Source organism: Monopterus albus, unplaced genomic scaffold, assembly GCF_001952655.1.
Source record: "Monopterus albus unplaced genomic scaffold, M_albus_1.0 scaffold34.1, whole genome shotgun sequence".
Lineage (NCBI taxonomy): Eukaryota > Metazoa > Chordata > Actinopteri > Synbranchiformes > Synbranchidae > Monopterus > Monopterus albus.
Window position 1 is genome coordinate 1,326,616 of NW_018127914.1, and position 16,295 is coordinate 1,342,910.

Here is a 16,295-nt window from a genome sequence, read left to right on the forward strand (position 1 = left end):
TTTGCTTTAAATTGTTGGTTGAGGTAATTTTTTGTTAGTTAATGTTAAATGTGTGCAAGTTTGTTTTCCTTACATATACAGATGGGCAGCTGTCCAGACCACTGGCTGTCTTGGAGACAGATTCGAACCGATGAGCCTATCAGTCGAAAGCCAGGTAGACACTGATACACGACTGTATCACGGTAGCCAAAGTTCTCTCCGATCACCTGACCATTCACAATGCCTTCTGGGATTCCACAGTGACCAGCTGAAAGAGGAGCAGACAGAAACACAGGGGAATCAGACTAAGGGTACAACAGACCTCAGAAATGTTGCTTACAATTGTACCACTGTTGTACAGACTTTCTGAAAACCTCATTCATCATTAGTTTTACTAGAATTATCCCACCCTACTATTCCAAGTCTTAGTCTCCAGGCCAATAAGACATAATAAAATATTACATAATAATTAACCTTGCATTTACAGATGTACTCTAACTTTGAATTTTGTTTGGTCCTGTGTCCTTTTATTTATTTGCTTTATTTACATGGGCCGTGACTATGACCTAGCTAGCTGTCCTGCAGACATTTATTTTTCAAAATTATACTATGTCCTAAAGTCTTATTGTACCCATAAGATGGGTTCTTTGGGTTATTTTCAGGGATACAAAGATGATATCAGCAAAAGCAGTAAAATTTCTCTCCAGCCTAGGAGTTTTAAACACCCATGTTGAGGATTTAACATGTCCTTTACTCAAGAGGCAGTTTGTTGCCTTTTTGCAGTGCATTAAATTTTTTACGTCTGGTTGATACTTTTCATGACAGTGTAAAAGGAGGTATCTGCAGCTTGAAACTGGTTTTATCCTGGATATAACACATGAAAATTGGGACTCTAGCTTCAGAAAAATATTAGAATCTATCACAAATTAGTTGACCTCTCAATTATGATAAGTCTCTGGTGGCCAGTGGCCATCTGTTGGCATTTCACAAAGTACAGAGGGAATGCATATTTTCTGTTCTCAAAGAGTTTGGACTGAGTAATGATTCCATTTTTTACAATATATTAAACCTGCACTGTGTCTCTGGTGTCAGCAAATGCTACCATTTCAAAGACAGCTAGAGCAGAGGGAGAGAACAAGAAGAGAAAAGGTCACCTCATATCACCTTCTTCATTTCGCATTGTCTTTGAGATGTTGATTACTGGAGTTAAAGGGCATCACTCGCACAATTTACTTTCCTGAATATGTTGCAGAATGTTATGTCTTAAAGAGAGGAAATTAGAACCCACACAAATGTTTAAACCACATTATCACAATAAAACTACATAAAAAGTACTTTTAGCTGTACTGTTTCATAGTTAAGGTTGGAAACCTGGAAACGCAAGGCACAAAAGAGATCTCCTATTGAAGGAGAGGAAACTGTAAATGCTTTTTTCACAGATTCTGGGATCAGCTATGTAAGGGTCATTTAAAACATCTTGTTTACATTAGATTTAACTATTATGATGGCTGCAAACAGGACAATAACTGCGCAGGCCTACATTTTAAATAAGCAAAACAAGTACAGTAAAATCAGTTTTGTTTTGAAAGATAAGAATTGCTGAAATAAAAACTCTGTTTATAGAACTTTCTAGGACTCAAATTATTTATTTTTTGACAGAGTCACACCTCCTTATTGGTGTAGGTTACATTTCAATGAACTTTTCCTTTAGAAATTGCATCTCACATCCTCTCAGCCTGTGAAGTATTCTGGGAAGCACTGTTTCTACTGAGGCTTTGCGGAGAAGTGACAGCACCATGTCATAACATCTGTTACCTCTAACTGGCACAGTGACAGAAGAAAGTAGCTGTTTTTTCTGGCTTATATAAAAAAGAGCATTCTGAATGAATTTAGTCAGTGCACAGCAGAAGGTTGCGTGTGAGTTTTAAGAGGTTTGATTGTGGGATGGATGAGGCCAGAGTGGAGCAACTGCACAGCCAGATGACAGATGTGGGGCACATCACTATCTATGATACCTGTCCTCATTAGACCAACTTGAAAAATCACATCTCTCACACTCCCTGCCTAGTGTTCCAGTGTGTCTGTGTGTGTGTGTGTGTGTCAGTGTATTTGTGTTTATCTTAGTATGCCTGAATACATCCTAAACCTAGATATAATGCACTGTATGTCTGAATACATATCTAGTTCTAGCAGGTCTATACCTAAACATCGTGTTTCTGTTCCACTCCAAAGCCCCGATGACAGGCACTCTCTGACAGCTGACCCCACCAGCTTGAAGCCAGCATCGCAGGTAAAAATGGCTGTAGCACCAAATGTAGTTTGAGTACCCATCTTCTTTCCATTAGGTGGAGAAGGCAGCTCACCACAAGAAATAACTGAAACACACAGAGACACACCAGCAATTTAAAAACAGTTGTGCAGCATTTAACACCAAGGTCATTCGAGAACCTGGTGGAGTTCATCAGTTTCAGTTAAGAATCCAAAATTTGGTGCCCTGATTTTTTTATTTTTTATTTGATTGATTATTTTATTTAGTTTTTTTCACACTCATAAATGGCTGGTGAAGGGTTAGAGCATGGACTCAAAGAAAAACATTTTCTTTGCACTGTAACTGGAAATCAAATTAGCAAAAAACTAAATAAAAAATTAATTCACAAGTACACAATTTCATTAACAAGTATTTTTCCTTAGCGCTGTCATTTGTGTTGGGCTGCTTACATTAAATGTATTTTTAATAATGTACTTTTTTTTTGGTCCTTACTGATTTAAGCTAACAAAAAGCTAGCTGCTGTTCCATAATGTGGAAATTACATCTTTGTAAGTGTAACCACTGCCTCATTGTTTATAGTTCCATGCTTGTACTGGTAGAGATCAGCTCTCCATGTAACTCTCAGCACTTTAATCAAACTTCTCATTTCCTATTCACATCTGTTTTCCAAACTGTTTCGTGAATGCCAGTCGTAGTACCGAGATGTCTGATGTTAGTCGTTTCTTATTGTCATGGCTTTCAAACTCACAGACTTAAAACATTGTACATAAAAATGGAATAGTTTGACACTTTGGAAAATATGCTTGCTTGCTTTGTGGCGGAGAGTTAGATGTGAAGATTCACAGCAATCTCACTTGGGTCTATGTATTAAATCTGAACAGTCCCAGCCAAAAAGCAGACTGCTGCCAGCCAAATCCCAGCCAGTTCTCAGTTGGATTCCAGATGCTCTCCTTCCTTGTTGCCTGATAAGGCATGTCTAGAATCCCCAGTATTCACGCCTACTCATGTGCTATTCATTCATTTGCATGGTGTCATGATTAGACACTTTCACACACAGACCAATGTGTGACTTCCTAAAATACTGTATTCACACAGCAGAGTCTTACAGTAGTTGCTGGAAATTAACTGGAGGATCCCCAAACATTATGTATTTATCATTCAAATATTTTTAACAGCGTAAACCTGGAGTTATGCTGCAAATTATTTTAAGAGGGGAAAAAAAAATCATTTCTGTAGGATCACACTGTACATACTGCAATATTTATAACCTTTTTTCCAAGTCTTCTTTGAAGAACACTGGGTGAAATATTTAACCCTACTCTGCTGTTTGAGGCATCAGACATGAAACATGAACCACCAACAACAACATGAAACCTTGTGTGTTTGTATACAGCCCTGGCTCTGTAAATGGGAAAAATTTGGTCTGAGTCGCGCAGAGTATTTCCAGCTAAGTGGCACAAGGAGCGTTCTTGCTCGTGTTATGCAAGGGGGAGTGAAAGGGCTGATATACCTGGTACACTAGAGTTTGGAAATTCACAACATCACTCCACAGCCAAGAGGGAGAGATGGCTGAAAAATTACAATTCCACCGCTTCCAGTTATAGCCTACGCAGCTAAACAACAAAAAAGGAGGAGGTCAGAAGAGCAATAATTGAAAAAAAGGGACTATGATCAGCAAGGTCAAGACCCGAGTAAACTTAGGTGCTGTTTCCAATGACAGAGAGAGCTCTGGGATTTGAAATGCATGAGGACGGATGGGGAAATTGCTCTTTTTCTGCTGGACAGGTGGGTAAATTGCCTGCTATGTTCCACTGAAAATTGTTAGGGTCAATATGATGTTGGTGAGGCTGCTGAGCTCAGGAGGCGCTCTTTGAAAATTGTAGATCTGATACCAAATCCATGTACAATAATTACACATAGGCACACAAAATGAACACATGCATGCAGCTCATGAGCCATGATAAGTAAAAAAATATATCCTGAGATGTGCCAATGATGTTACAGGTTTTATTGATAGAAGGTAATAGTCAGCCAGACGGGTGCCATCTGCAAGCCACTGTCACTCACTGTTCAGTAACAATTTCCTCAAAGGTTTGACAAAGACACAGTCTACATTTGTACTACCATTTTGTGTCTTTTTTTTTTTACTTTATGATGATTTGCATTTTTAAAAGGATCTCTTCTTAATCAGTTTCAAGTGGACAATCACTGCTTATGCTATTTAGGCAGATCATTGCAATTTTGGTGCTCACTTTGGACTGTGAGGAAATGAAATGTAAAAACAACAATGGCAATTTCTGGGACATTATGTGCCAGACTATTTTTTTTTTGGCTGGGAGCAGTTGGCAGGTCACCAGGGGATGTCAGAAATTGCAGCTCAGACCCTAAAACCCACAAATATTTATTAAAAGTATGCCAGAGCAATACTACTATTCGCAGTAAACCGAAAGTACTTTACATGTAGACATCAGAATAAATACAGACTCTGAACACACTAAGTTCCTCTATGTTCAAATGTTTTGTAATTTGTTTACTTGCTCATTGCTGATGTTGCTTATCAGATTCACTGGTGAGTAAATCATTGCACAGTCTACTCACTCTGGCAATGTGGTCTCTCATTTTTCCAGCTCCACATGCCATTGGATAAGCACTGGATGTGTGCGGGGCCTAATCTGTAGTACCCCGGATCACAGGTGAACACAATGCGAGTTCTGAATTCATAGTGGGAGCCATTGACGATCCTCCAGCGGCCGTGCTCTAGAGAAAATGATCCAATGCTGGGGCATACTACCACTACAGAGATGGACAGAGTGTGAAAACAAAATAAAGCCTTATGAAATTTGCTTACATTTAAAAACACAACTGCCATTTAAAACGGTGTCAGATAATGAATCTGAGAGTGGGATGAAGCCAGAGTAAAGTATCACAGATACATAAAAATAATAACTCCATTTAAATAGCAGTGTACTAACTAAAAATGCTTGCCTCTCATAGCAGTAATTATATATTGTTTACAAACTAGCATATCCATCGTATTCAGTGAGAAATGATTATTTCATTATTACTGATTGAACAATTAACTGAATATTTGTTTTTTTTTCCTTTCTTTTTATAACTGAAGCAATGAAAATATTACTATTACTATAATTATCACTGTCAGATTTGGTATTTATACAGTGTAGCTGATATTCTACTGACAACCATGTGTTACTAACCAGAACAACGTGGTATCTTATTGTGGTTGCTCCATGTTCCATCAGGCTGACAAATGGCTGATGTCAGTTCTTTACTGGAGAGTCTGTACCCATCGTTACAAAAATAGGAGACTCTTGTTCCGACGGAGTAGTCAGCTGTTAGAACACCGCCGTTTATGGGAGCCTTCGGTGCCCCGCATGAGACAGCTAGGTGAAGGCACATACAAACTGGTTAAAAAAACATTGTGCAAGTAGACACACACAGAAACACCCTAATGCACAGCTATAACTGTCAGGTAGGAAGGTTTGATATGTGCTTTGTTTGAAATGTTTCTGGGGATTCAGCCACCAAATGTATTGTGCATTTGTAAGCCAGCTCACATATTTCTTTCAGTGAAGTTATCAAACTAAAAATATACAACGAAACAGGCTTGATCTCCAGTTCCAACCAGTTCCAACAAAATATACTCATCTAGCAGAACATGCTGTTCCACAGTGGTTTTAAATAGGCTGGTTTGTCAAATACTGCACCGTGTTATTGCATGATCTCAACAATCTGCTATACACCCTTCATCTGACATTCTGTTAATACCAGCTATGAGCTGTGCCTTCCTGTGGTTATTTGATCAGTGGGATTAGTCAATAGTAGGTGCAACATAAAAAAAAATTTCAGCAAGTCTTTACAGCACAAACTGTGCTATATGGTGAAAATGCACATATAAAAAGACAAAGAGAAAGAAAAGGAACTAAGAGTTATGAAAAAAAATATATCATGAGTTTGAGTTCACCAAACAGAAAAGTCTCATGTGTACTCTGGAACACAGAATAAAATGTGCTTAGAGAAGAAAAATGTTTTCGACGTTATACAATTTGTAGAAGCTTAGATGTGTTTATACTGTACATCTATTTTAGCTATTCTGTCAGTGTTAACTACATTTCTACAAGTCCAAGTTAGTAATAAACCTTACTGACTGTCAAATTGATTTAGCAAATGAAGCTGACAGATTTTTTATTGGACATTCAACTTAAATGCTAAGTGAAGTGTCAGAATGGAGGAGCTGCAGTCTTCCAGCACATAACCTTGCACTTAACTTGGTGCACACAGGGATGGACAAGTTAATGTCTGTGAATAGTTACACTCATGAGAAAAACCTACAGATTTTTGGTGCAAGGACTAACACCACAAAGTTGGGTATATTCATGAGAGTCAAACCTAACCTAAGCTAAGCATTAGTGGTAGACAATAAAAGCACCAAATTATTTTTTCACAAACTACAATTTTCTGTATTATTGTTCTAGTGTATACTTTTTTCAGGTTCATATTTAAAAAACGTTGAACTGACTGATGTTCTTTATGCCAGTGAACATCACATGTAGTAAAGACTTCAGAAGAGTTTAGCAGTTTAGCTTTTATTACCCACACACATAACAAACACAACCGAATTCACCTTGACATGCCGGTACAGGAGAGTCCCATGCGTGATAGGCGAGTGGTGTGCGACGGCAGGTCGCTGTGGCATTGCCAATAAGACGGTAACCACGGTCACAAGCCCAGCGCACTACGCTGTTAACATGGCCGCCACTCTGAGAGGAGATAGAGCCGTGCAGAGGGGAGTCTGGGGTGGAGCAGTATAGAGCTGGAGTGGAAGAAATTGAAAAATTTAGATTTGGAGTGCTTTCACGCTGAGCAGTTTATGATCATTAAAACAGATCATTAACACTAAATTAACACTCATTTTTCAAGACATCAAAAAGCCAAAGTATTTTTTCTAATATTTTCTCAGTATTCAAGACCACAGCCATATACTAGAACTATGACCATGTATCATTGATATCATGTGTCATGATATTACAGAAAATGTGATCACTTTCTAAAACTTGCACAAACATGATTCATTACTGCTTTTGTGATGCAAAAGGAAGAAGTCATCAGTGACTTTAGGCAAGTTATCAATTCATCAATGGCTTTATCAATGACTTTGAGCAATTTTATTACATATACTCATGCCAAGAAACATTAACCCTTAACTTGGGATAATATTGACACCTGAAGGCAAAAGTGAATCCTGCTGCAACCACCAACAACTTGGCAAAAAGTTACACAAAATCTAAGTTTGTATGTTGTCTATTAGTTACTGGCATAATAACCTCTATCTGCTACTAAATAATGTAAAGGTCCTTATAGAATGATTCAGTATTGCAGTGGTAAGTTACCAATTTCATCATATTCCTCAGTTAAAATAAAGATAAATGTATAAAAGCCTGCATCCAGTGAGCTGTTGATTCGTGCAAGGTGTCTGATCAATAACTCTTTAAATTGTGCAGCCCAAATTTAGGTTCTTAACTGGCCTTATTTAGAAGTGATAAGCCTGTTTTATATAAGTCTGTCTGGCCTGCCACTGGCCCAGTATCATGTGTGTGGTGGGTTGTTTATCCAAAATGATCAAGCACCACACACGAGTTAGTGAGAGAGTTTTGTTCCTTTTAATGCTTGCCTTACTTTGAAAATTAAGAATCAGTGCCAGCGGTGTTTTTACTGCTGGCCCATGATTTCTATTAAAAGCTGCCTGACACAGTTTATATCTAAAGGCATTAAAAGTTGATGGTCACAAAAAAGGCCCCATCACCAAACTGGCATGTACAGTACAAGGCAGCCAGCTGACAAGGCTCTTTCTCCTGTAGTTTGATTTTTTTTTTTTTTTAAGAAAAAGGTTTTTTATAATGTTAATATATACCAATGTATCTTCTTAAAGCAAAATAAGTTGGTATTTCTTAATGATGAACAAGTAATTTTATATTATAATTCAAACTTTTGTACGTGGTCATCTGCTGACCTTATTGTGCAAGCTGAAAAAAGGCAACATTCTTGAAGTTGAACTCTGATGTTAGCAGGCTTACAACATATGTTTAATAATCCTTGCAGATGCTCGCATTAATCACAGCTACCAAAGAAGGCTGTGTGAACATCCTGGGAGTCTTTTCTGTTTAGTGTATAATTCATCATACAAATCAGTGGTGTTTTAAAGGTTAAAGAAACGGTCTCCTGAGTAGAAGGTAGGAAGCGAATAAAGAAACTAAACAGGTAATACAGTCTCCTCCCCATTAACTGTCAAAGAAAAAGTGCCCTTGAATAAAGCACTCAAGCCCCATTACCCAAGTGAAGGTGCTTAGCGTACAGCCTAAAGTTACACTTAGCAGGTCCCAGTGCAAGACTGTATAAATGCAAAGCTTGCTGTAAAACAGCATCTGTGCTCATCAAGCTTTCCTTGACTGAATAAAAGTTAAGATCTAACCACTAATACAATTTGGTAAACTGCTTAAGGAGACAGACAGAAGAGAGGTAGGAAAAGAATGCTGAAGGTGAAGGAACAAACTGCATAGTTGAAATGAACTCAATGATACTGTAAACATTTTATGTACTGCTGTTTTTTTCCACAGCTTTCTTTGATATTACCCATTCACTCAATCTCTTAAATTGAGAAGTACATTTTGACACACCTTAGAGGTTGACAACTCCAAGTGTGATTCTAGCCAGAATGTCCTTCTGTCTGTCTCTGTCCTTTTCCCATGCATTATAATAATATAAAGAAGTAGTAAAATAAAGTTGGGATACATACTTTGGTACTCACCAACATAGCGAATTTTGAAGCCTTTCTTGTTTGTGCCATGGTCTGAAGACCAGCGGACCAGGAATTGGTGACCAGAGGTTGTTAGGTTAAAGGGTGTTGGCAGGTCACCGCTAAGCGTTGCCAGAGTGAGACTGTTTGCTGTAGGACCTGAGAGTGACCAAGACAAAATGAGAGGAAACAGAGGAGGGGGGAGTGAGAGAGAGAGAGCATGCCAGAAAAATGAACGAGACAGTGACAATGAACTGTTATTTCATCTATGATGGTACTTCTATTTGGGGGGAATATGTCGCTATAACTGCATGTTTAGTTTGCTAGTACCGATTACATTTAATCTCAGCACCTTTATACCTTTGAGAGACTGTGCCTGTGTGTGCTCGCATGTGGTTCTAACAAGTATTGCTGTTATTAGCTGAATTCTTACTACAATGTGCATCAGTGTGTGTATTTGTCTCTTTTTTTTTACCATCAAAAATCTCCAACACGTCAAACTCTCTCTCAGTGTGGAAACTTTCGAAGGTAATGGTGACGTTGTATCCTTTCTCTACTGTAACGCTCCACGAACACATCTGGAGGTTAGGGTAGCTTTCTGGCCAACCGGGGCTCAGGATGACACCCGATGAGTCGTATCGCACATCATGTGCGGGGCATTGGACTACAGGCAGAAAATAAGGGAAGAGGTATGTTTAATGAATTCACACAATGTTAATTAAAATATTTAGATTGCTACTGTATCGACATACACACACCTTGGCATATTGGAGGTGGTGCATCCATCTGCAGTCTTTCCCCTAAGCGGCAGGTTAAAATCTCACTGCCGACCGATGAGAATCCAGGGTGGCATCTGTATCTGATGATGTCACCTGGAGGCACAAAATGGTACCAGAAAAGTGTTTAGAAAAGCAGAGAGAAGGAAACATTGTTTATTTGTTTTATAGTGTACAGTCTGCGGTGAAGTGCACACATTTACATCAGTTGATGTATTTATACTTGAGTATTTTCCACTTCTAATCCTCTACATATCTGAGAAAAACATTGAACTCAGACCCATGGGCCCTTGATCTGATTTGAATACTTAGTTCTTGATACATAATGGATAATAATATTTCTGTGCTTTTCCTCAGATAACACTGGCATTTGGAGGACATTTCATGGTATCGTTACTTTTGCTTAAAGAATCTGAATACTTCTTTAGTCACTGTGAAAAGTGTATCATCATCAGTATCTGAAAAGACAGAAGTACATCCTTCAAACACATAACAATAATTCTTAATTGTGATCTTGATCAATCTTGTTGGCACATGGAAAGACAGAAGTCTCTAGTTTGCACTGTCCATCTAAGTGACATGTGTGGCGCCATAGCAGGTAACATACCTATCTCCAGTTCTCCGTCCTCCATTAGAATGTCAGCATTGGGTACTTCTGAAGGAGGCTGGCAAACCCTTAATTGGTAGGCTAGGAGAACAGACACAAGGATGTGTGATAGGAAATGTGCTAGGTAAACCTAACCAGGGGAAAAAATAAAGATTTTTCAATGCTTGGACAATGGTCACTTTTTAGAGAGAATGTTTTAAATGCATGTTTGCTGGTCTACCTGCCCTGCTCTTTAAGGTTCTAGTTATCTGTGCCTGTAGCAACTGCCCAGCATGTTGCAGTGAGAAACCAAATACTGACACAACCTGTTTTGTGTTTATTTAATTTTATCTTTTCTGTATCAGTTTAACTTCACTTTTTAAGTTCACGTGGTCAGGTCAGCAAAGCATGGAATCAAAAACACACTGGCAACACAGCAATGCCTTGAATCATAAGAAGGAACTGACTTCACAGCTACTGAGCTGAAGGCTATAATCAATATTACTGCATGGTCATAGATCACTCACTAACAGAGAGAGAGAGAGAGAAAGTGAAAGAAAGAAAACAGGCAGAGGGAGGGGGAGGACTAAGGGAGACAGAGGCAGCCAGGGCTGAGGGCTACAAGTCAGGATGAAATTGACTATGAAAATGAGACCTGCCAATAGTATCTACTGCTCTCATGCATATCAAAGCCCTGTGGTCTGTGTGTGTGCACCAGTTTGTGTATGCATGACTGAGTGTGTGCATGTGTATGCTTGTATGTGTGTGTGTGTGCACCAGTGACTATGCTTCCGTGCGAGCAGAGAGGATCACTGTGAGCAATCATCGATCTCACTAAGCTCAGAAAGCATTTTTATAGCTACTTCCACATTCATGTCACAACGGCTGTCTCAGTCTCATGCCCATGACAACATTATCCACTACTGTAGGGTCCTCATCTCTGTATGGCTGGGCTGACATTCAGAACCTTGACTGACGGATAAATAAAGAGAAGGACAGTGACAGAGATAAACATCCCCTAACAGTGGACTGATGCTTCCTGTGGGGTTTATTTGGCATTTCAAACCAAAACTGCACTTTAGCAGAGGTCTCAGATGCATAACTATGACATTCTGAAGTTCTGTCGCATCACTGAAGGACACAGAGAAAATCTTTACCTTCTTGTGTTCTTCTTGGATTTATTAACTAAGATTTTAAGTCTTATTAATGTCAAATAGGGTTTTCTGTTCACTTTCTTGTTTTCTTCTTACACTGTGGGGTAGAAGTGACAAAATAATACTAACAACCGCTACCGTACATGCCATCCACTCTCCATCTTATCAATCTTCCACATCACTCTTTGCTGTACATCCTCCATTAAAGCAGAAATTCAAAGCAGACTTGAAATGATCAGGTGGTACTGTTCCTGTGTGTGTGTGTGTGTGTGTGTGTGTGTGTGACAGCTGACGGTTAAAACCTGCCAAAAGAGATTCATTAACAATGTGGCATCTGTCTGAAAAAGGGAAGGCTGCTCAAAAACACAACTTGACATGCTTTCACTAAAGAGCAGCAAACAGAAAGTTTGGAAAAGAAGCAAACATATGCTTCATGAGGAAGATGGCAGAGAGTATACATGTGTATACTGTATACTTATGTGTGTGTGTGTGTGTGTGTGAGAGAGAGAGAGAGAGGCAATGATAGACTGTGTTGTTAAGAGTAAAAGAGTAGAGAAAGTTAGCCATTCTGTCAAATTAAAACTTCATCCAACTGAGATACACTGAGAGATACACTATAAGAAACATTTTTTTACTGTCTAGCAAAAACATAGCATTGCTAAGAAGAAAAGAAAAAAATTTTAAAATCATTTAGCCACTGTGTGAGATGATTGTGTTTATGTGGTCATCACATCAAGGGCCAAAGTCAAGAAAGGAGGAGAAATATCATAATTGGAGCTAAATGTTTTCACATGATGGTAGATGGAAACAGGCTGACAGAGGCCAAAGTGTTTAAAGATCGATGTTTGCAGGCAGATAGGTGAAACAAGAAAGAGAAAAGATGGTAGCTTTTTATCGCAGCAGGTCAAAACTAAGGGAAATCTAAGTGCACTGAAGGACCAGAGCAAAAGATTGGAATGAAATGAAAAACTGAACGGCACAGATGGTTTTGACATGGAGAAAGAGCGGCAAAAATACATTCTCCACAACTCTGTGGAAAAGGAGCTGACTGTGTGCGTTGTATGTGTTAAAGACAGATACAGACAAAAAGCAGTTCAACTGCACTGAGTGAAGAAGAGAGACATACTAATGAACAAACCTTCACTGACACTGCTGATTCATGGAAATCTCTTAATTTTTATGAGTCTAATTGTTTGTGCCCAACAAACTACAGGATCACACTATTTTCAAAAATTATGAATTAGCTGCATGACTAGAAAACCAATTAAAACAGTGATTTCTTAAAAAAATATAAGGTTAAGTTGAAAGATTAGTCAACAGCAAACTACTGCACACCGCGCTACCACATGGCAACAAGGTGCTGCCTTCAAGAAAGTAAGAAACGAAAAAGAGCAAGACATCTGCTTGTACAGATTATATTTATTGATGCATAAGCAAATACCCAGATGTTCATTGTATAAGCTTCAAAGGTGAATCACATATCAGACTTTGTCTCAGTATCTTATAAGTAATGCCTGTGTAAGCCCAACTACTACAATTTAAAATAGCTCAATACACAAGGCAACAGGAATAGTGGCATTCAAAAATGTCTCAGTGCACTTAAAGATCAAATCAGAGGCTATAAATGTCAAAGCCTAAATTGGCCAGTGTGTACACGCAGTAACTTCAAAGAGGACCTTTCTGCAGTGCTGCTAATACCAACTCAATCTATAATAGGAAAACTATCAATAGCATTACTGTGACAAATTCAGTATATAATTACCGCAGTAGGATGTGACAAAAACCCCAGCTTTGATCAGAGAGTGAAACGTTTTGGTGGAAGACTGAACTTTATGAGTCAGAAAACGTCAAAGGAAGCAGGTCTGAGTGGAACTTAATGAGGATGAAGTTGAAGTGAACCTAACACAAACAGATCGATGCCATCACTCCGGCTACAACTAATGATAGCATTATAGTTTTACCGCCTCACCGCAGGAAAACAAAAGCATCTGCAGAGAAAACGGTTAACAAGAATGGCATTTGAGTAGACCCAATCAAACAATGCCCAGCATGGCACTTAAACAGGGAATTATATGATCACCAGCTCTGTGACAACTTTAATATTGTTGTTACTGTCTCACCGTGGTAGCTTAAGACAAAGAAGCCAGCTCCAGAGAAGTCAGAGTGGAATTTGATGAGGATGATGTTGGAGGTCGAGTAGACTGACTCCAGAGCTGTGTTCCCACTGAACTGGCCAATCTGAGGAGATGACTGGTCTGGACCATCCCTAAGGAGAAACAAATAGAAAAATTGTGTTACAAAAGGGGTTTTCAGAGAATAAAGACCCATAAACGAATTAACTTGATCTTCCTTTAATAAACAATGGCAGAGAAAAGTCAACCCGAAATATAATTTTGATAATTTATTGCAGTCGTCTCCAACAGTTAAATGGCTACTCCTTGGCTAGAAACTAAGATTATATTTATGAGACCTGGAGCTGCCCTCTGCATTTCAGGCAGTGCCCAGAGTGTTTGTACATGAATTTGGGCCCATCCTCCCTCACAAAACAATCTAAGCTACAATGTCACAAAGCTCATTTAGATATAAAGCACACATAAACTTAGATTCCAGTTCACTTATGAAAGAGCAGCCCCCTTTTTTGTCTCTTGTTAACACTACAGTGCAAAGCTCTGGCTCTTGCTTTGGGATGCTCAGGTTCATAAATATTGATCGAACTGTCGTCAGATCATAACAATAACAAATGTAAATCCTAGCGTAGACTTGGCTTTAGCTTTGTCACTAATATTGGCCTGGCATTCATGAAAAGCTACACAATTACCAGAGAAGGCAGACAGGTACTTATCTGTCAAATGGCAGGTCACGCTTTCGGTGCAATGTAATGAGCATATTTCACCTTTAATGACAGGACCACCAGCTGTCAGACTGGAACTAACCAATAGCTGCCTCATTATCAGTGATTAAAAAGTATCATCATGAAGTTAAATGAAATGATTATTTCCCACTGTTAAGTGTTTTTGGATGAGGCCAATTATAACTGTCAGGTTATGTAAGGAATCACCCCCTTATCTGATTCACATTGGGTGGTTCAGTCATCAAAGTAGCTTCACTCACTGCTGATGACTACTGATGCTCCTAGTCAATTATGAGTACATCACAGCAACATATAGAGTACAGAGAGGTCTTTACTGTGTGAGCTAGCACAGCACAAGGCAACATACTGTATGTGACATGTATGATGCTTCTTATGATGAAGTCCTGTAGTAAGCCTCCCAGTACGAGTCCAATTAGCACACTGACTGTTAGTTTCATTGGCTCAGAACTGAGGAGACTGCTGCGAAAATCACACCTTTATCACAGACTCTGCGGGGAGCCAGCGCTGTGGTTGTGAGTTATTAATGTGTTTGTGTGAGGTTGCTGTCTTTGCTTTTTGTTAGTTCAGTGATTTTTCCACTTTGCCATCTGACAGAAGGGTCAGGAACATGCTGGGTGATGTATTCTCGGAATTCACAGACTCGGTTATGGCTGGACCACACATTTTGTTGTAGAAATCTGCTCCAAAACTTGCCTTCATGCGGAGAGGTGCTGTCGAAGCATCCTGTGACCCAGACCCATTGAACATCACTGGCAGCAGTGCAGAGATATTAGCTTCTAAAAGGTTTTGAGTGGGACTGACCTCTCTAACCAATCAGAGATGTTCACTTATTTCTGCTTGATCGGTAAGTTATGTTAAATTCCCATGTCATGTAATTCCATAACGACAAATATCTGAAGGGCTGGGCATAGCGTGTTGGACTGTAGCAGATCACAGTACATAGGTACAAAGGTACATACTGTACCTTTAATTAAAAAAAAAAGTAGTGGGGTGATTATTAAAATGATAGTTGGTTACTGATCTACATGAGGGATTCTTTTTTGTCGCTACCCATGTTTGAGACACACCATAAAAATAGAAATATACAGCATGTCACATGTCTGTTGGTGCTGTTACTTAAATGGGCCCTGAAATATTAAATGGTGCATTCAAAAGAGACCAGCATCCTTGCAACTAAATTCCTCAAATACAGAATGACTAGACTCAACTGGAAACATGAGCATACAGTGGTGTGAAAAAGTGTTTGCCCCCTTACTGATTTCTTATCTTTTTGCATGTTTGTCACACTGTAATGTTTCAGATCGTCAAACAAATTTATATATTAGTCAAAGATAACACAAGTAAACACATCATGCAGTTTTTAAATGAAGGTTTTTATTATTAAGGGAAAACAAAATCCAAAACTATATAGCCCTGTGTGAACAAGTGTTGGCCCCCCTGTCATAATAACTGGTTGGGCCACCCTTAGCAGCAACAACTGCAATCAAGCGTTTTCGATAACTTGCCATGAGTCTTTTACAGCGCTGTGGAGGAATTTTGGCCCACTCATCTTGGCAGAATTGTTGTAAGTCAGCCACATTGGAGGGTTTTCGGGCATGAACCGCCTTTTTAAGGTCATGCCACAGCATCTCAATTGGATTCAGGTCAGGACTTTGACTAGGCCACTCCAAAGTCTTCATTTTGTTTTTCTTCAGCCATTCAGAAGTGGACTTGCTGGTGTGCTTTGGATCATTGTCCTGCTGCAGAACCCAAGTTCGCTTCAGCTTGAGATCACAAACGGATGGCCGGACATTCTCCTCCAGGATATTTTGGTACACAGCAGAATTCAGGGTTCCATTTATCACAGCA

The 16,295-nt window shown here is 39.1% G+C and overlaps 1 protein-coding gene across 1 annotated transcript in view; it reads right to left on the minus strand.

The window, feature by feature from the left end:
* Positions 1–16,295, minus strand: part of LOC109958800 (CUB and sushi domain-containing protein 3-like) — a 314,581-nt gene that overhangs the window by 25,865 nt on the left and 272,421 nt on the right. Inside the window, exons 46-55 of the mRNA XM_020597718.1 lie at positions 13,696–13,841; positions 10,443–10,523; positions 9,818–9,931; positions 9,535–9,723; positions 9,072–9,218; positions 6,891–7,079; positions 5,464–5,649; positions 4,847–5,041; positions 2,181–2,354; positions 74–247 (exon numbers count right to left, since the gene is read on the minus strand). Of these exons, the coding sequence (XP_020453374.1) occupies positions 74–247; positions 2,181–2,354; positions 4,847–5,041; positions 5,464–5,649; positions 6,891–7,079; positions 9,072–9,218; positions 9,535–9,723; positions 9,818–9,931; positions 10,443–10,523; positions 13,696–13,841 (1,595 nt within the window). The remainder of the gene's footprint in view (positions 1–73; positions 248–2,180; positions 2,355–4,846; positions 5,042–5,463; positions 5,650–6,890; positions 7,080–9,071; positions 9,219–9,534; positions 9,724–9,817; positions 9,932–10,442; positions 10,524–13,695; positions 13,842–16,295) is intronic.